Source organism: Natrix helvetica, assembly GCF_964273705.1.
Source record: "Natrix helvetica genome assembly, chromosome: Z".
Lineage (NCBI taxonomy): Eukaryota > Metazoa > Chordata > Lepidosauria > Squamata > Natricidae > Natrix > Natrix helvetica.
Window position 1 is genome coordinate 88,380,986 of NC_138554.1, and position 25,712 is coordinate 88,406,697.

The window sequence follows — 25,712 nt, forward strand, 5'->3', positions numbered from 1 at the left end:
TCCTGGTATCAATTACCTTTCAGGAGCCTTACTGAATTAAACATTCTCTGCACAAAATGTCAGTTAGAAGATAATTTTAAAAATGCTTCAAGTTCAAATATTATTACTGCAAAATTCTCTTGTAAGCAGATATTATTTTAAATTCCATTAAACACTTTTACTGCTTCGCCCCCATTCATGACACTTCTGAAGTCTGAAATGCACATAAAATGCACATAAAATTATATTTTATGAAGGCATTGAATCTTGCATATCTTCTGTATGAACATTAATGTACTATGATAGAAATTATTTTAGCAAATCTTAGTTTACAAACAGGAATGCTGGCAAAATGGATACGCTCATTCTCTGAACGGTGGAGACAGAAGCCAAAATGGGTTGTCTCTGTCAAGTGACCAATCGGACTGAGTCTATAGCTGTGACATCACTGGTACCACTGGTGACTCCTCCCAGTTTTAATGAAGATAGATCTGTAGACTGGCGCATGGTGCTAATCACAAGAATAGATAACATTCTCACGCTCTCCTCATTATGCCCTCAGCTATTCTTAAGTCAAAAAATCAGTAAAAAGAGTCCCAGAGTACAATCAATAAAAAGAGTCCAAGAATAAAGTCAGCTAAGGGTGGGGCTGGCTGTTGTCTCCACCATCCAGAGAATGGGCCTATCAAGTAAGGACCAAGGCTCATTCTCCCGTTGGTGGAGACAGCAGCCAGAGCTTGTCCATAGAGTTAAGGGTGGGTAGATGACTGGCTTGAAGCCGAATGTTCAGCTGACTTGTTGGAGTACCCTCCTGCCAAAAGCAGCATCTGCTTACGCATATCTGTCTAGTCTATAATGGTTGATGAATGAAGATGGTGAAGACCCTGTGGCCGCTATGCAGATTTCCTCCATGGAGGCTTGGGTAGACCACGCTGCTGAGGTAGCTGCGCTGTGTGTTGAATGTGCTGTCAGGTGAGGTGAGAGAGGTAGTCCGAGAGCTCCACATGCTTTCAAGATGCAGGACCAGATCCAACGTCCGACAGACATGGAAGAGACTTTGGCATCCATGTTAGTTTGATGAAAAGAAATAAACAAGGCCTCCAAGCGCCGGAAGGAAGCAGTTCTAGAGATGTAGATGTGGAATGTGCAGCTTGTGCCATTTGCACTAAAGTCTATGCGCAGGGGAAGGACGGGTCAAGACGAAGCACCACCCTGTCCTCATGGAAAATACAAAGGTCTTGTCTAGTGGAGTCTTGTCTAGTGGACAGGGCTGCAATTTCAGAGATGTGGAGTGCAGAGGTAATTGCCACCAAAAAGCCGACCTTCAGGAATAGGTATCTCATGCACACGGTGCGAGTGGCTCAAAGGGGGATTTAGTAGAGAATCCAGAACTCTGCCCAGGTCCCAAGTGGGGAATCTGTGCACGGTGGGAGGGCTGATGTTGGCCGCTCGCCTGAGAAATCGAGTCACTAATGGATGGTGAGAGTGAGTCTCGGAGGATGGAGATATGAGAACCAATGCTAGCGCAGCCACTTGTGTTTTTAGGGTGTTGACGGAAAGTCCAGAGTCCAGTCCTTGCTGGAGGAAGTCCAAGATTGCTGGAATCGATGCCAAGGTTGGGACAATATCGTGAATGTTGCACCAGGTGTGGAAGGCCCACCAGGTGGCATCATAGAAACGATTGGTTGAGGCACGTGGGGAGGCTTGGAGAGTCTGAATGACCCTTGCAGAGAGGTTTACCGCAGCTAGGGCTGTCCGCTCAATCTCCAACCTTATCCAGAGTGGATCAGGATGGACGAGCGAGCCTTGTGTCAGGGTGGCTTTGTGCAGGGGGATCCGTAACGGAGGGCCACCAAGAGGTTGACCAAATCCGCGAACAATGGCCTGTGCGCCAGTGAGGGGGTAGAAAAATGAGCTCAGCCTGCTCCTCGATCATCTTGCTAATGACCTTCTGAACCATAGAAAGTGTATAATAGACCCCCCGGCCACCTGCAATGGAGAGCATCCATCCCTGCCGATTTGGGGCTCACATACTTGGTGAAGAAGATGGACAGCTTGTTGTTTAGATGAGTCGAGAACAGTTCTATCACTGGAACGCCGAACCTGTTGGTCACTTTGAGGAACAGCTCTGGTGTTATGCTCCATCCTGCATGATTGATTTGGGATTGACTCAGCCAGTCTACCGGGATGTTGTCCACCCCGCTGATGTGTTCCGTGTGGAGGGACAATAGATGACGTTCCACCCAGGTCCCCAGGCGATTCACCTCGTCCATCAGATCATGGGACCACGTGTCCCCTTGCTGGTTTATATGTGCTTTCATTGTTACATTGTCCGTGAGGACTAGCACATGTGAGTTTGTCACAAGGTCTCGGAACTGCTTGAACAGTAGATGAACAGCTCGCAGCTCGAGCCAGTTGTTATTGTGTTTTGTCTCGTGAGGAGACCAGGCGCTCTGTGTCATTTGAGAGGAGATGGAACCCGCGAGGCTGGCATCCGTGGTGACCATGATTCAAGCTGATTCCTGGAAGGAAGACCCCTGGCGTACTTTTGGAGAGATCCACCACCCTAGGGACCTAGTTACCTCTGTTAGTAATGTGATAAGTCTTGGTGAGCAACTTGTGTTGGCTCTTTGGAATGGCAATAGGAACCACTGCAGTTTCCGGCTGTGCAGTCTGGCCCAGGGGACGATGCCGAAGCAGGAGACCATCTTCCCTAGCAGTTGGGAGAGACGGACGGCTGTGCCCTGCACCGTGTCAATTACTGCGCTAGGTGTAACAGTCTTGTTGCGGGGACAAGTTGGCTTTTCTCCATGTTTATGGAGAACCCCTGTTCCCTAAGTATCGACAGAGTGGCCTGAAGGTCCCTGCATGCCTGGTGTGCTGACCTGGATTGTGTCAGCACATCGTTGAGGTAGCACTGTAGTCTGTTGGGCTGGGCATGAAGATGGACTGCTATTGTTGCCAGTTTCTTGGTGAATACTCTCGGCGCGATGATAGGCCGAATGGGAGCACCTTGTACTGGTAGTGCTTTGATGCATAGCAGAAACCTAGGTACTGTCTGTGGGTAGGCAAGATGGGGATATGAAGGTATGCCTCTATTAAGTCCACCGATGTTATGTGGTCGCCCTCCCTGATCCCTTCCAGAATTGTTTGGAGGCAATGCATTTTGAACCTACTGTATTTGATATATAGGTTCAGAGTCTTTAGGTCAAGGATTGCTCTCCCCCCCTCCTGATCTTTTGGGATGGCAAACTGTTGTGAGTAAAACCTTTGACCTACCTGATCCAGAGGGACCGACTGAATTGCCTGGATCTCCATCAGGTATTGGATGGCTTGTTCCATCAGGAGCCTGCGAGATAGTTCCCAAGAAGCAGGACATGGGAGAAAAAGCATCGGGGGTGGGAGGAGAGAAATTCCAATGACAGGTTAAATTTTATTGTATTCAGGATCACTGGTCCGTGGTCGTGGCTGTCCACCGATCGACAAAGGCTGACAGGCAACCCCCTATTGGGAGACCGTCACTTCTGACGTCTGAACGGTCGGTTGGAAGAGCCCTTAAAAGGTTTCTTGGGAGGAGGACATTGATTTCCCTTCCCAAATCTGTCCTGAGGTTGGTAGGACTGCCTGAAGTTTGAATGGCGTTGGGGATGAGAGGCATAGAACCCCCCGTCCCCTCCCCAAAATTGAGATCTGCAGTATAAGGGAGCAGATTTATTTTCTGGTTTCCAAAAAGGGGAAGGCAGGACCTTGCGCCTGTTGTGAGATTCCACCAGGAGTGGTTCCACAGGGCCCCAGAAAGTTTTTCTCCCTCAAATGGAGCTGAAGCCAGCTTCCACTGTTTCTGGTAGAAACAGAAGAAGCCATATCTTTAGATGAAAATTTGACTGAATTGAGGGAAGCGTCAGCCGCAAATTCCATGACAGCTTTAATTTTGTTAAGTCCCTATGGGTCCTAGTATCAGAAGGGGGAAGTTTTTCCTGGATCTGTTTGATCCAGAGAATGGCAGCTCTGCTGAAAAAGAGGTAGATGATCTAACTGCCCAGGCCGAAGCCTGGTGCTCTTTGACCAGCATTTGCTCTAAATGCTTCTTCAGGCTTCAAAACTTCCTCTGGGGCCCCCATCAGAGTCGAGGGGGAGGACAGGGCCGCCACAGGGATGGGATTTCCAGGAGCTTAGCAAGCTCTGGCCTCACATTGTAGAGCCTCTTGTCCACAGAATTAGGAAGGGGACCCGATCCCAGGGAACCTCATTATCTTTGGACCAGATCCAAAAATAATTTGGTAGAGGGAATGACTTCTTTTTCCATGGTGAGCTCCAGAAAAAGAGGAACCTCTGGTTCCCCCATTCCTGAATCTGCAACCTGAGGCAGGGCTAACCCTACCTTGGCAATCTTTTTGGCCTTAAGGAGAAGGGATTTAAAGACAGCTGGTTTGAATAATCCTATGAATGTAGGCTGGCCAGGAGTTAACTCCTCATCTTTGGACAAATCAGAATCCCTAACTGCCTGTTCCTCTTCCACCCCCACTGAGGCCTGATCAAAATGAGATGGGATTGATTGTGTAGATGGACTTTTGCTAGTGTGAGAAGGTCTAGGTGATGGCACACTGGGAGCAGGTAGAGAAGCCATTGGAATAGCAGCCTGTTGTTGTTGCTAGAGGCTGGCTACAATCCCCTGCTTGATAGCCTCGAATATAATGGAGGCCATATCCAGTCTGAACCATAGAAAGTGTATAATAGGCCCCCCGGCCACCTGCAATGGAGAGCACCCATCCCTGGTGATCCGGGGCCCACATACTTTGTGAAGAAGATGGGCAGCTTGTTGTTTAGATGAGTTGAGAACAGATCTATCACTGGAACGCCGAATCTGTTGGTCAGTTTGAGGAACAGCTCTGGTGTTATGCTCCATCCTGCATGATTGATTTGGGATTGACTCAGCCATTCTACTGGGATGTTGTCCACCCCACTGATGTGTGATAGTGAAGGACCCTGGGGCAATAAAAATGAAGGCTATATCTCAGGAGAAGCTGTGGAACAGAAGGAGCAGGAGATGGTTCAATAGGCCCCGAACTGGGTTGGTGTGAAGACTCCTGTGATTCTTCCTCACTATCTAAGGTCTGATCAGTGGGCTTGGACTTTCTAGTGGCAATGGGCCTGGCAGAAATGGATGATGGATGACGGCTGGCAGGGCGCTCTACAGAGGCTTGAGCCTGAAGTTTGGCAGCTAAGCTCTGTGCTTTTGCCAACTTCTTGTCCAGCTGGCACTGGCGATGGTCTTCTGCCTTTTGGGCAGTCTTGGACATTTTAGGAGGCCTGCCCTTAGGGCAAGGCTCTGGGGCTGACCTTTTCTTTGTGGTTGTTACCCCAGAAGGACTTGCCACCGGGCTATCATGGGGTGAAATGACTGGGCTTGCCTGGCCTTGATACCCCCTCGGAGAATCCATGATAATTGGTGGTTCAGGGACTCACCACAATGAATCTTGCACCTGAAGCGGCTAGGTGCTGAGAAGAGGCTTGGCGCCAAATTAAACAGTCGAGTGAATTCAAAATGGCCATCAGAGCTTTTGATATGCAGAAAATGGCTGCCGGAGCTCTGAAAGAAGGGAAAAAACCCCTCTGGAGGTGTTTTTGCAGCTGGAGAGCAGCCAGGAGAGCAGCAGCGTTGGATTGCCAGATGAGTGGTCTCACGATGGGCAGTGGCCATTGGGTTGCCACCCACGGGCTTGCCAAATGCTTAAGTGTCGTGGTGTGCTCCAGAGTTACATCGTGGCACCCGCGATGTCAGAAGAGCAGGAAAAAAGCCATTTGCACTGAGAAGAGCCTTCACGATTGAGAAAAGCAGTAGCAAAACCTTAGATGAGCCAATTCGAATTTTTGGAAATTAAATTTGGAAAAATGGACATGATTAACTAATTAATTTGGAGGAGAGCTAATTTGTGCGTCCAGTCCTGATAGGACTGAGTCTAAAGCTGGGAGGAGTCACTAGTGGTACCAGTGATGTCACAGCTATAGACTCAGTCCGACTGGTCACTAGACAGAGACAACCTATTCTGGCTGCTGTCTCCACCAACTGGGGAGAACTGTGTTATTTTCATGGAACATTATTTAGTAAATAAAGAACAATCTTATAAATTTGATACAAGCAAACACATACTAACACAGCCTTTATAACAACACATTTCAGTAGTTCTTTTAGTGAGCAAATAAATCATGCAAAAGTAAATGTGAGATTGTTTTAATAACAGGAAAATAGTTCTAGGAATTTCTTAACCCAAACCATTTAAGATTGAGCAATATTTTGAATAAGTTTGTTATAAATTAAGTACAAACATAAATTAATCAAGTGACAGAAAACATAAACAACTTTAATTAATTTATGAAGAAAATCAGGTTAAGTTGCTTTTAAAAAACATTTTATACAAAATTTACCTGTCTCAGAAGTTTCATGTCAACTAAGATAAATGCAATGTAGAATAAAGAGGCAAAGCAGTTTAAGAAGTTGAACTGCAAAAAAATAAAAATAAAAAAATAGAAAATTAAGTAAAAAGGCATTCTATCAGTATATCCAGAAAGAGTAATATCTGATTCATATGGCATAGCCATCAAACACAAACATATATAAAGTGTATATAACTGATTTTAATTAGTTTGAGAAAAATATTTTATGAACTAGAGGTAGTTCCCAAGATTTACAATGCTACTTCAATCAAGTAACCATAATCCAGATTATAAGATAAAATCTATGCTGTTTTTATTTTTAATTAAATTTTAATGTTTATGCCTTTTCTTCTATCCAAAAGAAAGATGAAATCTGAATTTAAAATAGCCACTCAAAATGTTTAATGCCCCATTTTGTCAAACTAGAATTGCAAATTCCAGTTATAATTTATTTGAGAGATTCTTCTCTCCACTAAGAATAAATGCATACATACATATACATATACATATACATATACATATACATATACATATACATATACATATACATATACATATACATATACATATACATATACATATATATATATATATATATATATATATATATATATATAAGAAACATTCCAAAATTATAATTAGGACAAAATAATTTGGATTATTATCCCTGAATAACAGTAATTGCCTATTACCGTGTTTCCCCGAAAATAAGACCCAGTCTTATTTTCTTCTGGGCTTGAAAATAAGCACTGGGGCTTATTTTGGGGGAGGTCTTATTTAAAAACAAACATGTACATTTTATATATAATAAAAGTTTACAAATAAAAATAACTTTTTTATCATAGATTTAATATTTCAGAACTCAACTACATAGAATCCCCTTTTTATTCATACAGATAAAAAAAATGACAAAACCAGAAGTTTACTAGCTCTGTAATCTTTTACTGCACTGTGTGGAACAGTTTTTACTTGATAGGAAAGCAAAGATTTTCCCCCAAATAATTATCTGAAAGTTGATCTATGGTGGTCAATTCATAAGCATTTATCCACAGTAGTAGAAAATAATCTTTCATTATCAGCTCTATAAATTTTTTAGTTGCAACCAATGAGTTAAGTATAGTCCTTTTGGGTTATCTTTAAGATACTAATTAGTATCATAAAAGTAAGTCAAAGTAAAATTTTGTTCTAACAATGTCAACATACAATTTGAATTGTAATTTTCAAAAGATATAGCAAATAATAAGATTTTAGAGTTTACATTCCCTAAATATGAAATCTCTGATGTGCAGATATTACTATCCTCTCTTTTAACAGTTAAGCAACAATATCAGGAGACCTACTCCATCGTAAGAGAACACTTTAAGAAAATCCATCGCAAATCCTGACCCACAACATAACTGATCCCATGACAATCTAACTTTCTCACTGCAATTTTATGGTTATGGATCTGGCAGTTTCTTTGAGCAGAAGTTACTTCAAAATAAGCTTAAGAAAAGTCTGTTAGCACTTCATGGGGACCTGGCTAATTGAACAAACACATGGGGAGAGATCTCTGAAGGCTTTCTCCATGGAGTATTGCTCTTCTGTCTTCTAACTGAAAGAATTGATATATTATCAATTTTTATGACCGACCCGGTCAGAGTGTACCAAAGAACTTTCCCTCTGGACCCTTCAATATAGCTGCAAGCTGACAGATTGCTTTTGGAGTTGAACTCCGAAGCTGCCTGCATGCTAAAAACTGGGAGGAAATGGACTAATCTGTTCGGGGGCTGAAGAAGCTGTCATGTTTGGAAATTCATGTTTCAAACCAACAGTAAATTATGCCTTCCTTATCTTAATCACCTTCAAAGACTATTATTCTACCTTGTCAATTTAAAAGAGCCCCTTTCTAGCAACAGCTATACCTTTTTGAAGACCTGCACCATTTTAAGGATTTCTTTTTGTCTTAAAGAACAAGAAAGAAGGCTACTAAGGCAAGCCAAATAAAGAAGTGGGCTGAGAAAAAAAAAGCTGAGAAAGATAAAGATTGAAGCCATGATATTAGCTTACTATTGTGGTAACTGGTAGCTTGATCTTCTCAGCTGTGGGTGGCTAAACTTTTTTGATTCTGATTAAAAGAGGAAGCCAAGATGGTGGAGCAAAGTATTAGAGATATATTTGAAAGGTCTCTAAATAAAATATGTCAATTTGTAGATCAATTGTTCTCTGAGGTTAAAAAATCCTCTCAAAATACTTCTGAGATGCAAAATGTGGAGAATGTTACCAAACTACTGAGGCAACTTCACAGGTAGCTGAAAATGCAGAGGAGTGTATGGCAGGTTTGGAAGAGCCGGATATTAACTTTCATTTTTACTTCACTAGTATGGTTCAAATGAAACCACTAAATACAATTGAAAGAAGAACTTCGAGAAAATAGACAAATTTAGGACTTTTTCTTTAAAGACATTAAAAAGTTTGAGGATCTTGTGATAAGAAGGAAGGACGAAAAGTCTTTGATACTTCCAGAGAAGAATTTTTTTTACTCCATGAAGATAAGCTGGAAGGAGTGACTTAAATTTAATGAGTTAACTGGAATCATGATGCATTTTTCTCTGCTTGTTATGTGCAACTGAAAGAAAGGTTTAACCCAAAATTTGCAAATATGTATTTTTTACATATATATAATGCTTAAGTAATTCTTAAAGTAGGCAAAAGCTATTGAAAATGTATTTGACCGTACCTGTATTAAGAGAAAGTAAAAGAAAATGATGTACCAGTTTTAAAAAAAACTCTTATGTTAAAAAGGATGTTTATAAAAGAAAAAAACAATCATTCTATAAAGGGTAGTTTGGAGGGAGGGGGCTAAATGCAATATTGAAGTTTAAAGCTTGTATAGTAGTTAAAGAATAAGATGTATTTTAAAAGTTTTGACTTAAAAGAAGAAAGGTGCCTTTTTGTTTTTAAAAAGTTTAGTACTTTGAAGGAAAAAAGGAAGGAAAAGGGGAAAAAAGACACCACCACCCTGTTTTTTTAGGCCAAAGAATTTGAAAGAATACAATAAATTTTGTAAATAAAAATGGTGACAGTTCATAAAAATTGCTAAGTGCAAATAGAAATACACATTATTTCCATAGCAAGGAAGATAAAGCAGGAATGGTTAACTTGATTACTTTATTTAAAGAGGAAAATATGTTCTTATTTGGATATCACTTCTGGAATTTGCGCATATGAAGAAAAAAAAGAAATTTTGGTTTTGGTTTTGTTGATTAGAAAGATTTGGTGTTATAGAAATGGCTAGTTTTAATGTGCAAAAGCAAAAGTTGAGGCTGGGTGTGTTAAACTTGCACTGTGCTAGAAAGAGTTGGATGTCAGTGCCCCCTTTTCTTTTCTTTTTCTCTTCCCCCCGATGCGATCCATAGACCCTCTTCACTCAATGCAGTCCAGGCAAGCCAAAAGCTTGGATGCCCATGTTCTATACAGAAGTCCTTTCTGACCAACAGTACTCTAAAGTCAAACTCACTTCAGTTGGCTTTCTGCAGAGATATTACCAATCATTAGCAAAATGCCTCAATTATACCTACCACCAAGACTTTCAAAACTAAGTGATTCTGATATGAAGACTCCAATCTATGGTTTTCTGAAATTCAATTAAAATTGAAAATATTAGACACCATTTATACTAAGTGAAATATTTTGTTTTCGAATGAAGGTAAGAGTGAATATAACAATGAAAAGTGTGAGAAATTGCAGAATATATATTTTAAACTGCAATATTTATATCATTTGTATGTATACATGATTACATTGATAACTTCATTACAGCGAGACAAAAACATAAAAATAAAATAGTACAACTAAATACATTAAAAGTTATTTGTTAAAAGGTCTATCAAATTAAGGAGGTAAGATTTTCTTTTTTCATCAAGGTTTTCTATTCATATTACTTTGAGATTTATAATTTTACAGAATACATTAAATGTTTAAACAAAACATTAAAAACATTACATTCAAAGTTAACATCTTTTTTTATTGAGGCTGTCAATTATTAAAGAGTGTTAACAATCTGACTCTTATTCAATAGTCCAGAAATCTTAATCAAGGAATCTTTCTAAGAATATTAAAGCAATAGTTGTTTCCTAATATTTTTTTCTTTTTCTTATTATAGTTATTTTAAACATCAGACCGCTTAAGATTTTAAGAAGATGCACTATCAACTTCAGTAATCTAGAGTCCATACTACTACACTGTGTGCACAATTATTAGGCAAATGAATATATTGCCTAATATATTATTTCATAATTTTATGTATATTTGCCACTTCCAAGCTGTATAAACTTGAATGTTTAGTGGATATAAATATATCAGGTGATGTGTAGTTGTATAATAAGTGAAGGTGAGGCCTAAGGAGATCAACACCTTATATCAAAGTGTGTGTTATTATTAAGCAGCTTCTTTTCCTCAGGCAAAATGGGCCAAACAAGAGAGTTAACTGACTCTGAAAATTAAAAAATTGTAAAAAAATATTTCAGAGGCATGCAGCACTCTTGAAATTTCTAAGATATTTGGGCATGATCACAGAGCCATCAAATGTTTTGTTGCAAGTACCTAATCAATAAGGTCTCAATAAACATGTTGAGAAAAAAAGACACACGTTAACTGCCAAAGATTTGAGAAGAATCAAACATAAAACTACCAGAAACCCATTATCCTACAGTGCTATCATATTCCAGAACTGTAACCTATCTGGAATGCTCAGAAATACAAGGTGTTCAGTACTCAGAGACATAGCCAAGGTAAGGAAGGCTGAAATCCGACCACCACTAAACAAGACACATAAGTTGAAACAGCAAGATTGGACCAAGAAATATCTGAAGACAGATTTTTCAAAGGTTTTATGGACTGATGAGATGAGTGTGGCTCTTGATGGACCAGATGGATGGGCCCATGGCTGGATCACTAACGAGCACAGAGCTCCACTCCAGATGCCAGCAAGTTGGAGATGTAGGATTAGTATTATTAAAGATGAGCTAGTTGGACCATTTTAGGTTGAAGATGGACTCAAAATCAACTCCCAAACCTGCTGTCAGTTTTTGAAGACATTTTCTTCAAGCAGTGGTACAGGAAAAAAGTCTGCATCTTCCAAAAGAACTATGATTTTTATGCCAGACAATACTCTATTGCATATATTGAAGTACTCCACTGTGTGGCTAGCCAGTAAAGGCCCTAAAGATGAAATAATAATGACATGGCCCCCTTCCTCACCTGACCTAAACCCTATTGAGAACTTTTTGGTCTTTCTTAAATGGGGGATTTAGGGTGAAAGTAAACAGTACATCTCTCTGAACAGTGTCTGGGAGGCTGTGGTTGCTACTGCACAAAAAGCTGATCGCCAACAGATCAAGAAACTGACAGATTCAATGAATGGACGGCTTATGATTGTTATTGAAAAGAAGGGCGGCTATATTGATCACTGATTTTTTTTTTGAAATGTCAGCAATGTTTATTTGTACATTTTGAGTTGTTTGCTTATTATTCTCGTTTCAACAGTGCAAATAAACGAGTGAGATGGACAATTTTTCATTTAGTTGCATAATAATTCTGCACACTAATATTACCCAATGATTGTGCACACATATTCTCGTAAGAAAGCCCCAACTTTTACTTTCTTAAATATTTAGGTTTGAGCTTTATTAACATTTTGGATTGACCGAGAGCACTGTAGTTGTTCAGTAATAAAATTAATCCACCAAAATACAACTTGCCTAATAATTGTGCACACAGTGTAGAAAGAAAAACTACACTGAGTTTAAAAATAGTCTGATAATCCATATGTGAGTCTTGGATGAATTCTTTAATAAGATGTGATTAAAATAATTTTAAATCAAGCCATTTTATAGAAAATCCTTTTAAAATAAAATTTGGTATGAGTGAATTAGCAAGAACATGGCAATTACCATAGTAGCAAAGCCCTCAGTATCAACTTTGAAAATTTAGGATACAATTGCAAGGTAGCTACATTAATTTATTTAATTAACATTTTTGCCTTTATCTTATTTAAATTCAAAGTTATATTTTATTCCAAAACTTTAACAGACGCAAATTACTTTTTACCTTGCCCAATCTAGAAAGATTAGAATGAAATCATAACTCGCCAAAGGCAGTCTGCTTCGTAACTGAATAGCTAACTGAATAGCTAACTGTTATAAGGTAAAATTCAATTCTCTCACATCTATCTAAATTTTACTTTATACAATAATTATTATAAAATAATAGATCTTTCATTTCCAGATAATAAAGGACTCTGCATTAGCTTTGAAATAATGAAACTAACAGGACAGTATTGGGTTCATAGATATTAACTCTCTAGGGGGAAAAACCCTAAACAAAATGGATATTTTAACAGTCACAAACAAAAGCACTGAATTTCAATGTTTTCAACTTAGTAATTTTTTGATCAGCTCTTAAAAATCAGATGAAACAATTGCTTTCAGTCATCCGTAAACATGCAGAGAGCAGCAAAAAAAAAAAAAAAAGAAATAAAGAAAAAAGAAAGAAAAGAGAGAAAGAAGAAAACTGTTGTGTAACACACATATTTCCAGCAGAGGTTTCAGTATTTGCTAATTCAGTGTTCACGGTAACTTTATTGAAGATGAATAGTGCCAATAATGAGAATCCTCTGTAGTTATGCATAAAAGGTTCCTTCATGCTAATTATTTTATTGCAGGTTTTATCTTGGCATCTAAATTATGACAGTTTTACTATCATACAAGAGTGAAAGTAATTACAGTGGGGCAAAAGAGTATTTAGTCAGCCGCCAATTGTGCAAGTTCTCCCACTTAAAAAGATGAGAGAGGCCTATAATTGGTATCATAGGTAGACCTCAACTATGAGAGACAAATGTAAAAAAAAAACACCAAACAATCACATTGGCTGATTTGGAAAGAATTTATTTGCAAATTATGGTGGAAAATAAGTATTTGGTCACCTACAAACAAGCAAGATTTCTGGCTCTCACAGACCTGTACCTTCTTCTTTAAGAGGCTCCTCTGTCCTGCACTCATTACCTGTATCAATGGCACCTGTTTGAACTTGTTATCAGTATAAAAGACACCTGTCCACAACCTCAAACAGTCACACTCCAAACTCCACGATGGTGAAGACCAAAGAGCTGTCGAAGGACACCAGAAACAAAATTGTAGACCTGCACCAGGCTGGGAAGACTGAATCTGCAATAGGCAAGCAGCTTGGTGTGAACAAATCAACTGTGGGAGCAATAATTAGAAAATGGAAGACATACAAGACCACTGATAATCTCCCTTGATCTGGGGCTCCACGCAAGATCTCACCCTGTGAGGTCAAAATGATCACAAGAACGGTGAACAAAAATCCCAGGACCACATGGGGGGACCTAGTGAATGACCTGCAGAGAGCTGGGACCAACATAACAAAGGCTACCATCAGTAACACACTACGTCGCCAGAGACTCAGATCCTGCAGTGCCAAACGTGTTCCCCTGCTTAAGCCAGTACATGTCCGGGCCCGTCTGAAGTTTGCTAGAGAGCATTTGGATGATCCAGAAGAGGATTGGGAGAATGTCATATGGTCAGATAAAACCAAAATAGAACCGTTTGGTAGAAACACAACTCGTCGTGTTTGGAGGAGAAAGAATGCTGAGTTGCATCCAAAGAACACCATACCTACTGTGAAGCATGGGGGTGGCAACATCATGCTTTGGGGCTGTTTCTCTGCAAAGGGACCAGGACAACTGATACGTGTACAGGACAGAATGAATGGGGCCATGTATTGTGAGATTTTGAGTGCAAACCTCCTTCCATCAGCAAGGGCATTGAAAATGAAACGTGGCTGGGTCTTTCAACATGACAATGATCCCAAACATACCACCCGGGCAACGAAGGAGTGGCTTTGTAAGAAGCATTTCAAGGTCCTGGAGTGGCCTAGCCAGTCTCCAGATCTCAACTCCATAGAAAATCTTTGGAGGGAGTTGAAAGTTCGTGTTGCCCAGCGACAGCCCCAAAACATCACTGCTCTAGAGGAGATCTGCATGGAGGAATGGGCCAACATACCAGCAACAGTGTGTGCCAACCTTGTGAAGACTTACAGGAAACGTTTGACCTCTGTCATTGCCAACAAAGGATATATAACAAAGTATTGAGAGGAACTTTTGATATTGACCAAATACTTATTTTCCACCATAATTTGCAAATAAATTATTTCCAAATCAGCCAATGTGATTGTTTGGTGTTTTTTTTTACATTTTGTCTCTCATAGTTGAAGTCTACCTACGATGCCAATTACAGGCCTCTCTCATCTTTTTAAGTGGGAGAACTTGCACAATTGGTGGCTGACTAAATACTTTTTTGCCCCACTGTATATTATAGAGCATGTTAATATAGTAGCAATAAACAAGATACATGAAAAAGGTGGAATAATCTTACCCCATGAGGTCAAGAATTCTGCAGCATATCTATATATTCGATTTAGAATTTCAATCACAACAGCATAAATTATGCTGGGCATGTATAATATCAAGGCGCTTAATTCATTTTGGTTCTCTTCGTAATATAAACGTGCTTGGAATTCCAAGTTAAAATAAATCATCATTATTTGAAGTGAAAAGCAGAGACAAAGGCACACAAATGGAACTGAAACAAAATAAATCCGTAACTGTCTTTTGAAACTGGAATATATGGGTTCCTCTCTGCCAGTGACAGGATTGATACCTAAAACCCCATGAAATCCTGGTCTTGGTTCCTCAAATTGTCGCTTCATCATCAGTGTTCCCCATCTATAAGCCATAACAGCACAACATCGTTTCCAGAGTTCAAGGATAACAGTAGACCACAGCAGATTGAATGCTGCAAATAGCACATATTTGTCATAATCTTCCCAATCAAAAACATAATAAGGGATCCCAATGACTGCCATTGGAATTAAAGCAAATGTGATATATTCCAAAAAGGCAAAATAGAAAGCAAGTGTTTCACCATAATAACAGCGGATTTCATCTGTGAGAGAGGAAAAAAATAAATAATTCAGTACGTAGCAATACCTAACCAACCTGGTTCAGACCCAGAAGCTAAATGGGATTAGCTTTCAGTGAATTTATATAGCATATAATAAATTTATTTATAAATCTTCATGTCATTATTTCCTGAACTTATCAAGTCAAACCAAGACAAGCCCTCATATCCCAAAATGGAAATATGGGTCCCATTTACAAAGTCATATTGCTCTGTCTCTGGTATGTATCTCAATTATTAGGTATATACAATTTCAAACATTTTCTCACTATTTAATATTTGTAGCAAAAAATCCTTGATTTCCCTCTGTGAATGTCCATTTTGTATTACCGTATTTTTCACAGTATAAGATGCAACTTTTTCCCCAAAAAAAGAGGATGAAAATTTGGGTGCGTCTTATACATCAAATGTAGCTCCACCCACCCCCACCAGAGACCAAAAATGTGAGGCATGGAGATGGTTTGTTGCAATCCCGGCAGCCTGGAACAGCTGATTGGGGGTATTCCGGCAGTCCGACCCACCTGCCAATCAGCTGTGCTGAATCAGGCTGCAATAAGTGCTGAAGCTGACCCGGTTGGTCAGAGTTTGCAGCAGTAATCACATTCAGAAAGCACACATGTAACTGATTCAGCAGAATTCAAAATAATAATAATATGCAATACATTACCAAAAGCAGGTTATCCAAGGTAGCAGTAAATACAAGCAAAACACAAGCAGTTTCACTTTCAGTTCTTGGCTAAGCCAGGCTCCTTCCTGTCTCTTTGTTGTTCACACAGCAAATTTCAGAGTCCAAATAGCCCTCATTGGCTGACTTAGTTGCAATGCCCTCATTGGCTGACCTTGTTACCATGTGTCAGCTGAATACCATGAATGCTGGTAGGCAGAGGCAGATTTTTTTTCTTATTATTTTCCTCCAAAAAAACTAAGGTGCATCTTATACCCCGGAGCACCTTATACTCCGAAAAATATGGTAGTTCATTACACTAAAAATGCAGAAGAATACACCTATATCTATATGTAGTATCAAAAAACGAATCAAATCAAATAAACTAGTATTCCCTGATATTGCTTCTTGCACACAGACAGCATATGGTCTTGAATTTGCATTTAACATGCAGTCTTATATTTTGTGAATCTGAAGTCTCTAATAATTACATAATCTATGCAAATCTGAGTCTATTCTTTTTCAGAATCAGTAATGTCAACTTACCTAAAGGTTGGTATCTAACTTTCAGTTGTTCATACCATATCTGCCCAAGTTTTTTTAAATGGTCTGGGTCATGAAGTGGAAAAACCTGAAGTAGAATGCCATTAGTTGTTAGCCTTCGCACTGAAATAAATAAAGAAGTTGTTAAGTTATGATATCTTATTTGTAATCAAAGCCCATTTTCTCAATCTCATGTAAGACTACATATATCATCAAACATTCCACTAGTAAATATACAGATGTAGACTTTCACAATTGGTATCTGTTAGTCCATGTTGGGCTTCAGGGTTTAGTCATTGTAGTCTAGAACCCTCACCACTCTATTCTCTGTATAGTTCAGAAAGGCCAATCAGGTATTAGACATAAAGACAGGAGCCCACTCAATCCATTTAGTTGCCTCACTTTGCATCTGAAAATGCCAGCCACAATTGTCAGTGAAATGTCAGGAAAATGGTTCTCTACACTAGTCACTAAATCCTGAAGCCCAATATTGCCCATTCCGGTAGTAGTCTGTCATGCTCCAAAAACCTACTCAGACACATTTAAATTCTTCTAAGTAGTTTGTTTATTGATCCTCATCTAGAGTTAGAAATCTTGCCAAACTAAAGCAGATCACTCACACCAATATATACTCTGAGAACTCCTAGGGAGAAGTCACTTTAATTCCTCCACACCAACTATCTAACCTTTCCTTTTGCTTCTATAGAACACAATCCTCCCTGAGAATCTAGACTATTGTAAGAACTTGCCTATCCAAATCTTCGCAAGAAAGCAGGACTCTTGAAACTGAAGTTGTTCCAAAAGCAGCTTTTATTGAAAGGCTTGTGATAGCAAGAGGTGTAGGCACAACTAAATCTCCCCACTTAAAAACAGCTATTTAAAGCAGTGCAAACAAAACTCCTCCCACAGTACAGCAATGCAGGAAACAGAAACTTCATATAGAGATACCTCCAATCGTCTCCTCTCCCATTAGAATGCCAGTATCCCAACAGAAAATATATGAGACCTGACAACTATATTCTACCAGATAATCTTAACATGGCATTAAGCATTTAGCACAGTGATTAGAGTGGGGAAGAACTTCCCTTTCACTGAACGTCTTCAGACAAGATGGTTTAGCTATTAGTCAGGACTGTTTTAATTTGAATTCTTGCATTAAATGGAGTGTAGGGGATAGATGGCTTAAATGTTTTCTTCCAATTCTATGATTCTAAGAAAACCATAATATTTTAGAATCACATCCAAAATGTCATGCATGATAATGCTATCAATATTGACAAGTCAGTTCTTATATTGTATATAATTAGCCCTCAATTTACAATCACAGTTGGAATTAAAATTTCCTTTGCTAATCAAGAATATTAAGTGATTTGCACCAAATTTAAAATGTTTTGCTATGGTTGTTAAGTGAATCACTGCATTCTTCAATGATTCATGGAGTCATTAAGCAAATGACTTCCCACATTGACATTGTCAGAAGCCAACTGAGAAGGTTGCAAATAGTGATCACCAAGAAGCCAAAAGCTACAACCATCATAACTACATGCTAGCTGCCAAGCATACAAATTTTGATAATGTGACCATGGGGACGTCTTGATTGCCATATGCATGAGGACTGGTTGTAAATCATTTTTTCAATGCTGTTATAACTCTGAATGGTCGCTAAACAAATGGTTATATGTTGACAATTATCTGTACTACATTTTCTCTCTCTAAATTTAAATTTGAAACTTCTTTATTATGACTGATTAGCTCACAAAATGAGCTCTACAAGCATTTAAAATTGTATGTTTAATATTTTAAAAAGTTTCTCACATGATGCAATTTTATTCAAAAATCAAATGACATTTATCATTTCATCAAAAATAGAAAAACAGCACCAATACTATCAATGGAATACAGGGAAGCAGAATGAATATAAATTTATACTGTTATACTATTCTGTTACTATTTTTCCCACAACAACCCTATGATAAGAGTTGGGCTGACAAAAATGGCACAAGGTAACCCAACTAGCTTTCATGAGTGAGGCAGGAGTAAAGCTCATGTCTCCCACTTTCTAGTCTGGTCCTTAACCACTAGACCAGGGGGCTGCAAAATTAAATGCTCAAGAGCCATTTGGACCATTACCCACAGAAAACACAGAGAACCACAAAACCTGGGTGCACGTGGCCAACTCGACATCACCCACTCCCACCCAGTCACACACATTCCAGCCATGCCTACCTAGGTTTTGTAGCTCTGGTGTTTTCTTTTCTGTGGGAAAAAAGAGGTGTGTGTATGTTGAGAGGGGCGGAGCTGACGTCGCGGCAGTACGACGTGTGATCTTGCAGCTTCAAGATTGCCATTGATATCTCTGCCGCTGGACAGTCCTTTTGGACCTGAACTGTCCTGTAGAGACAGTGACAGAGAAAGACACATTCTGCTGATCCCAGGGACATTGCAAAGTCCCTGGTTGATCCAAGAGAAGTCTTTCTTCCGGCAGCTGTGAGGCAGCCATTAAAGCTGCTGAAGTCGGGGGAGAGCTCCGGTATGGAAGAAAGAGGGAAAGTGTGTCGATCTGGTGAAAGGACTTTTCATCATTATTATTGGAGACAACACCCTAAAAGATTAAAAGTTAAATTAAAATTAAAGACTGAAGAGGTTAAGCGATGAGATTAAGCCAGAGTCAAGTTGAGTGGGTTTTTTTCCTTCCTTTTTATTGTTGGAATTTGGCTGAATTTTTACAAACGTCTTTTACTTTTTAAACTGGACTGTTTTTTTTTCCTTTTCTTTCTTAAATATTTGCATAATAATTTTTACTGTCTTGACTTTCCCCCTTACTTTTTTCTTTTCTTTTCAATGCTTTAATTGTATTTCCTTTTTGAATCTCTTTTTCTCTCTCTTTTTTTGAATATAAGGAAAGTAAGGGAAAGTGGAAGAGATTAAATAACACTGCCACCTAGAGGCTTGGAAACATTGTTTTGTTTTTCTTGTACAAGTGTTTAGAGAAAAGTTAAGAAAATTCAAGGTCTTTGAGCCTGTTTATGAAATGATGGTGGGATGAGCATGAAGGATTGTTTATACAGGTGCTCTTCTGAGATACTATCAGTGCGTGGAGTTCGGGCTTGAAAGAAAATTTGGAGTTTAAAGAAAGAAGATTGTTGTGACCTTGAAAAGAGAACTTGCTAATTTTGTTTGGAACTTAAGAACCTTGGATTTTACAGTGGCAGTGTTTCTCCCCCTTTTTTTCTCTCTCTCTTTATTCCCTTACTCTTCTTCTCACTTAGCCATTGCCAGCTGGTCTGAGGCCTTTGGCAGAAGAAGCTCCTTGGCACATAAACCCCCCTAGCCAGCCATCGTTGGTTGAACTGCAACCTGTGAATCAGAAAACCCCGGGATGGGTCTTAACCCCAGGTCGTGGATGGGAGAGATATCAATGGGCACCTGCTCTCCCTCAGCAGATGGCACCATGGCAGATAACTGAATGAGGGGAAGACTGCAGGATGGATAACAGAACAATGTGATGAGACGGTTCCTAAGTTTAGAGATGTAACTAGATTCCTTTCCTCATGGGGGCCAATAAAATGCCACCGTTGCTGTCAACATGGCCACAGAGCATCAGAATGCTTGGCTCCAGCCCCAATGTGCACACCAACTGCCACAGCGATAAAGAGAAGGCCCCAGATGCCACCAGAAAAGAGTCATCTGAGCCAACAACCTCTGGAAGAGGATCCCCAACTTAAGGTGACGAAAAGTCCTACCAAGGGGGAGGCCTTGGAGGAGGAAAAGGGCCAACAACCTCTGGAAGAGGATCCCCAACCGAAGGTGATGAAAAGTCTACCAAGGGGGAGGCCTTGGAGGAGGAAAAGGGCCAACAACCTGTGGAAGAGGATCCCCAACCGAAGGTGATGAAAAGTCCTACCAAGATGGAGGCCTCGGAGGAGGAAAAGGGCCAGCCAGGGATGATTGAATCCAAGAGCCCAGAACCTGCAGCACCTGCAGCAGAGACAAAAACCCCAGGGGTCCAACAAGTACCAAAAAACTTGTTGGGGGATGCTTTGTCGAGAAAACCGCAGTATAACAGTAATGGAAGCCAGAGAAGCTGATGACAGCTACAAAATTAGCGCTCCCAACAGACCAGTGGGTCAACAATAACCAGGATATCCTAACGATGGAAAATGGATTAGCCTGGAAGGGGTCCAAACTGTACGTTCCTGCGAGGTTGAGGCTGGAAGTTCTACAGTGAAGCCATGAGGCAGAACTAGGAGGCCACTTTGGATTCCTAAAAATGCTCCACCTCGCCAAGCGTCAATTTTGGTGGCCGAACATAGAATCGGAGGTGGAAGATTACGTAAAAAGCTGTGCTACTTGCACAACGATGAAACCACTGCCGGAGAAGTCCCCTGGACTATTACGAGTGGCCAGCCCTAACCGACCATGGGAAGAGGTTGCAATGGGCTTTGTCGTCGAACTCCCAGACAGCAGTGGGAATAGAGTAATCTGGACAGTTATTGATTTGTTTTCCAAGCAGGCGCACATCATTGCTTGCTCAGGATTGCCGTCTGCAAAGAAATTAGCGAAAATGTTTGTGAAATACATTTACCGCCTTCACGGATTGCCCAAGAGGATCATTTCAGACCACGGAGTCGAGTTCACAGCCAAGTTCTGGAGAGAGGTCCTGAGATCCATTGGGTCCACACAAGAACTGAGCTTAGAGGTTCATCCCAGCATGAATTCCGCATCAGAGAGGGCCAATGCGGTGGTGGAACAATACACCCGGTGTTATGTGGACTATCAGCAAGACAACTGCTTGGACTTGCTACTGAAGTGGCGTACACCGATGCGGTCCACATCAGCATGGGATTAATGGTTTTCCAGATTACCAATGGCATGGAATTTGTTGCCATGCCTGAGTTACCTAGAGAACCTCCCTCCTCCATGTCTTTGAATGAATGGATGGACACGCTAAAGAAAGGATGGGAGAATACAAAGAAGGCTCTAGAAACCCGGCAGATGCCTACAAGAAGCAAGCTGATAAACATCGCTCGCTCCAACCCCCACTTTTGTGTTGGGGACAAAGTTTTTGTATCTACCAAACACATAAGATTAAGAATGCCTAGCAAGGAATTTGGTCTAAAATTTATAGGTCCATTCCCAATAGTGAGGATAGTTAACCCAGTTACAGTTCAACTCAGTCTACCCAGAAGTCTAGGGAAAATTGACCCAGAATTTCATTGTAGCTTGTTGAAACCAATAATTGGGTCTAACATAAGAGCATCCACCCAAGCTTTCTCTCCTCCTGTAGTGATAGAAGGGGAACCACAATCTGAGGTGGAAAAAATCATAGACTTCAGACTGAATAGGGGTCACTTACAGTACTTAGTGCATTGGAAGGGTTACCCTTTGTCTGAAGCTACTTGGGTGAACAGTGGGAACCTAAAAGTGGAGAAGTTAATAAAACAATTCCATGAGAAGTTTCCCGATAAGTCAAAGGGTCACCCTGGGGGGAGACGAGGTGGTTAATTGTGTTATGTTAACTTTTATGTTATTCTCTTTTCAGGAAACATTTTTCTTCTGAGGAGAGGCCTCCTGTCAGGCCTGCAGTTATATTCCTTTTTAGGATCTTTGGTCTGCCACACTTTCTATTATTTCATTATGCTGTTTCATTAGTGTAGTAATTGGGAGGGGGGATAGAAAGGAGTAGAATTGTGGAATGTGTTGTCATTCTTTTCTAGAAGCCAAGGTCATCTTTTGTCTCCGCAACTCGACACCTGACCGGAATCAGGGGGTGGAATTGCCAGTGTGGCCGAAGAAGATTGGACCATGTGATGGATTTATGGGTGTGGGGAAAAGATCAGGAACTTTAAACTGGGTGGAATCCCAGAAAGTTCTTCAGATTTGGGATTTTCACTGATGTGCCAACATGTATGTCTTATTAAATTGGAACTTTAAGTATAGCTCTGCCTTAGATTCTGATTTAATTCTACATGATATTTGGAATGCTGACACCTTGATTGTATCTGTAAATAGGACCACCATTCTACTTGTACTCCTTGTGATGCCAATTCTAATCTAGTTTTAATCTCCCCGTCTGTTCAATAACTCTTTATATGTAACTATATTTTTCATATTAATTAAATTTAGGTGTATGTATGCTTTCATTGTAGGTAGCCAAATGGGTGTTTTGGTATAGTGGTCGTGTATAATTTTGTTCCATATTAATAACAGGGACTGTCTGATGTAGTGTCTATTGAAATATTTGTGTGCATATCTTTTTCATACCAAAGGAAGGCATGCCATCCTTCTTGGAGGTAACGACCTTCCAATTTGAGTAATCTTTTATTTCTCAACATTATCCATTCTTTTAACCATGTTTGGGTGGCGCAGTATAATAAAGTTCCCAATCTGGTACTCCAAATCCTCCTTTTTCCTTAGTGTTTTGCATAGCTTTGAGTTTTATTCTTGGTTTTCTTCCCTTCCAAATAAATTTCGAAACCAATTGATTCAAATCCTTAAAAAAAACTTTTTCTAATTTAATGGGAATATTCTGAAATAGGAAAAGAAATTTTGGTAATACATTCATTTTTATGACTGTGATCCTACCCATCAAGGACAATTGTAGGTTTTTCCACCTTTCTAAGTCTTTCTTGGTTTTATTGATCAAATTAGTATAGTTGTCTTCTTTGATGGACACACACCTTGCAGATAAATGTATACCTAGATATTTGACTTTTTTGACAGTTTGGATACCCAATTTCTTCGTTAACTGCTCTTTCAATTTGGATATCATATTTTTAACCAGCATTTTAGTCTTTGTCATATTTATCTTTAAACCCGCTACTTTCCCATACTGTCAATTCCTCAATGAGTTTCATACCAGACTTTATAGGATCCTCTAACACAAAAATTAGATCGTCCACAAAAGCCTGTAGCTTAAATTGTTTCTTTTTGATTTCTAGTCCCTTTATCTGTTCCTCTTTACATACATTCCTAGCTAGAACTTCTAAGGTTAATATAAACAGCAACGGGGATAGAGGACAACCTTGTCTTGTACCTTTCTGAATTGCTATATTTTGCATTAATTCACCATTAATTATTACTTTGGCTTTTTGATTTGTATATATTGCTCTAATCGTGTTTATAAATTTATCCCCTAATTCCATGTGTTCCAATTGTTGATGCAAAAATTCCCAGTTCACATTATCAAATGCCTTTTGGGCATCGAGAAAAAAATAGTGCAACCTGTTTTTCATCATGCACTTCATAATATTCGAGAATGTCCAGCATAATTCTCATATTGTTTTTAATTTGTCTTCTGAGGAGGAATCCATTTTGATCTGTGTGGATGAACGATGTAAGGAATTTTTTCAACTGTTCTGCTATTATCAGAGCAAAAATCTTGTAATCTGCATTTAGCAGTGAGATTGGTCTGTAATTTTGTATAAACATCTGATCTGTGTCCACCTTAGGTAATAATACAATGTTAGCCTCCGTCCATGATAATGGTATCTTCGCCTCTTTCAACACAGCATTATGAACTTCCAACAGTGTTGGAACAAGCATATCCTGGAATTCTTTATATATTTCCGCTGGCAGTCCATCCGGCCCTGCAGCTTTATTATTCTTTTGTTTTTGTATGGCCTCAATTATCTCTGATGTTTTAATTTCTTCATTGAGCATATCTTTTATTTCCTCTAGTATCTTTGGCAGATCTGAATTTTCCAGATATTGTAGTATTACTTCCTTTGTATAGTCTCGGTTTTCTCTATATAATTGTTCAGAACTCTTGGGTAATTCTTTTCTTTTCCTCTAGTTGATAGCAGATCTCGCCTTTTTCATCTTGTAATTTATTGATGCAATTCTGTTGCTTCTGCTTCCTTAGCCTATAGGATAGCCACCACCCCAGTTTGTTTGCATTCTCAAAGAAATTTTGTTTTGCTTTTTTTTTTACAGACGGTGCCAATTTTTCTTTTTCAAATGTAGCCAATTCATGTTTAATCAATTCCATACTTCCTTTTATACTTCTATTTTGTGGTTTCTTTTGAAGTCCACTCTCTAAATTTCTATACTTTTCTTTCAACTCTCTTATTTTTTGATTCTCAATGTTTAGTTTCCTAGCTGTAGCCAATATCGTGACCCCTCTTATAAATGCCTTAGTTGTATCCCATAGGTTTTGTATGGATGTGTCTCCTGGCTTGTTTTCTTTGAAGAAAAATCTCAATTCCTGATTAACTTTTTAAATATATTCCTGATCCTTTAGGATTGTTCTATTGAATAACCAACGATAACTGCCCTTTTGTTTTTTCCATATAATCCTCATGGGATTGTGGTTGGCCCATAAATTGGGTTCTATGTCTATCTCCTTCATGTCCGAAATTAGCTCTATCGACATCCAAACCATATATATCCTTGACCAGGATTCATGTCTATTTGAGTAGAAGGTATATTGCTTTCCCTCTGGACATCTTTCTCACCATACATCATAGATATTTAATTCTTTGGCCATTTGGAAGAATGATCTGGGCAAAATTCTCCTAGCTCCTTTACTCTTCTTTCCACTTTTATAGTCCCATTTCTGGTCAACTATAGCACTGAAATCACCCATTAAACAGACATTTTCATTTCCCATCTCTCGAATAATGCTATGTAATCTATAATAAAAATTTTCCTGACCTTCCTTAGTTGCATGTATTACAAACAGTGACACTTATTTTTGGTTTAATATTATTTTTACAATTAATATTCTCCCTTCCTCATCATGATAAATTAGTTTAGTCTGAATCGTGTCTTTAACATATAATGCTATTCCTCTTTCCTTTTGATCAGCTAATGCCATGTAAAGTTTACCCAATCTAGGATATTCCAAGATCTGGATCGGTCGTTTAGTTATGTGGACCTCTTGCATTGCAATTATAAAATAATTCAAATGTTTTAGTTTATTAAAGGTTGTTTACCTTTTCTGGGGAAAATTTAGACCCTTGATATTCAATGATAGAATCTTGATTTCTCCCGACATGATTCTATGTGTAGGTCGTGTGCTTCTTCTTTTTTTTTTAAACAAAGTTTTATTGGTTTTTTGGATATTTTAC

At 39.3% G+C, this 25,712-nt stretch overlaps 1 protein-coding gene across 3 annotated transcripts in view; it reads right to left on the reverse strand.

The window, feature by feature from the left end:
* Window positions 1–25,712, reverse strand: part of ANO10 (anoctamin 10) — a 126,906-nt gene that overhangs the window by 76,274 nt on the left and 24,920 nt on the right. For 2 of the 3 annotated variants that reach the window (XM_081970107.1, XM_081970106.1), the window contains 4 exons: window positions 16,645–16,764; window positions 14,850–15,419; window positions 9,975–10,030; window positions 6,406–6,480 (listed from right to left, as the gene is read on the reverse strand). In XM_081970107.1, the coding sequence (XP_081826233.1) occupies window positions 6,406–6,480; window positions 9,975–10,030; window positions 14,850–15,419; window positions 16,645–16,764 (821 nt within the window). The remainder of the gene's footprint in view (window positions 1–6,405; window positions 6,481–9,974; window positions 10,031–14,849; window positions 15,420–16,644; window positions 16,765–25,712) is intronic. The other variant, XM_081970108.1, reaches the window with a different exon arrangement.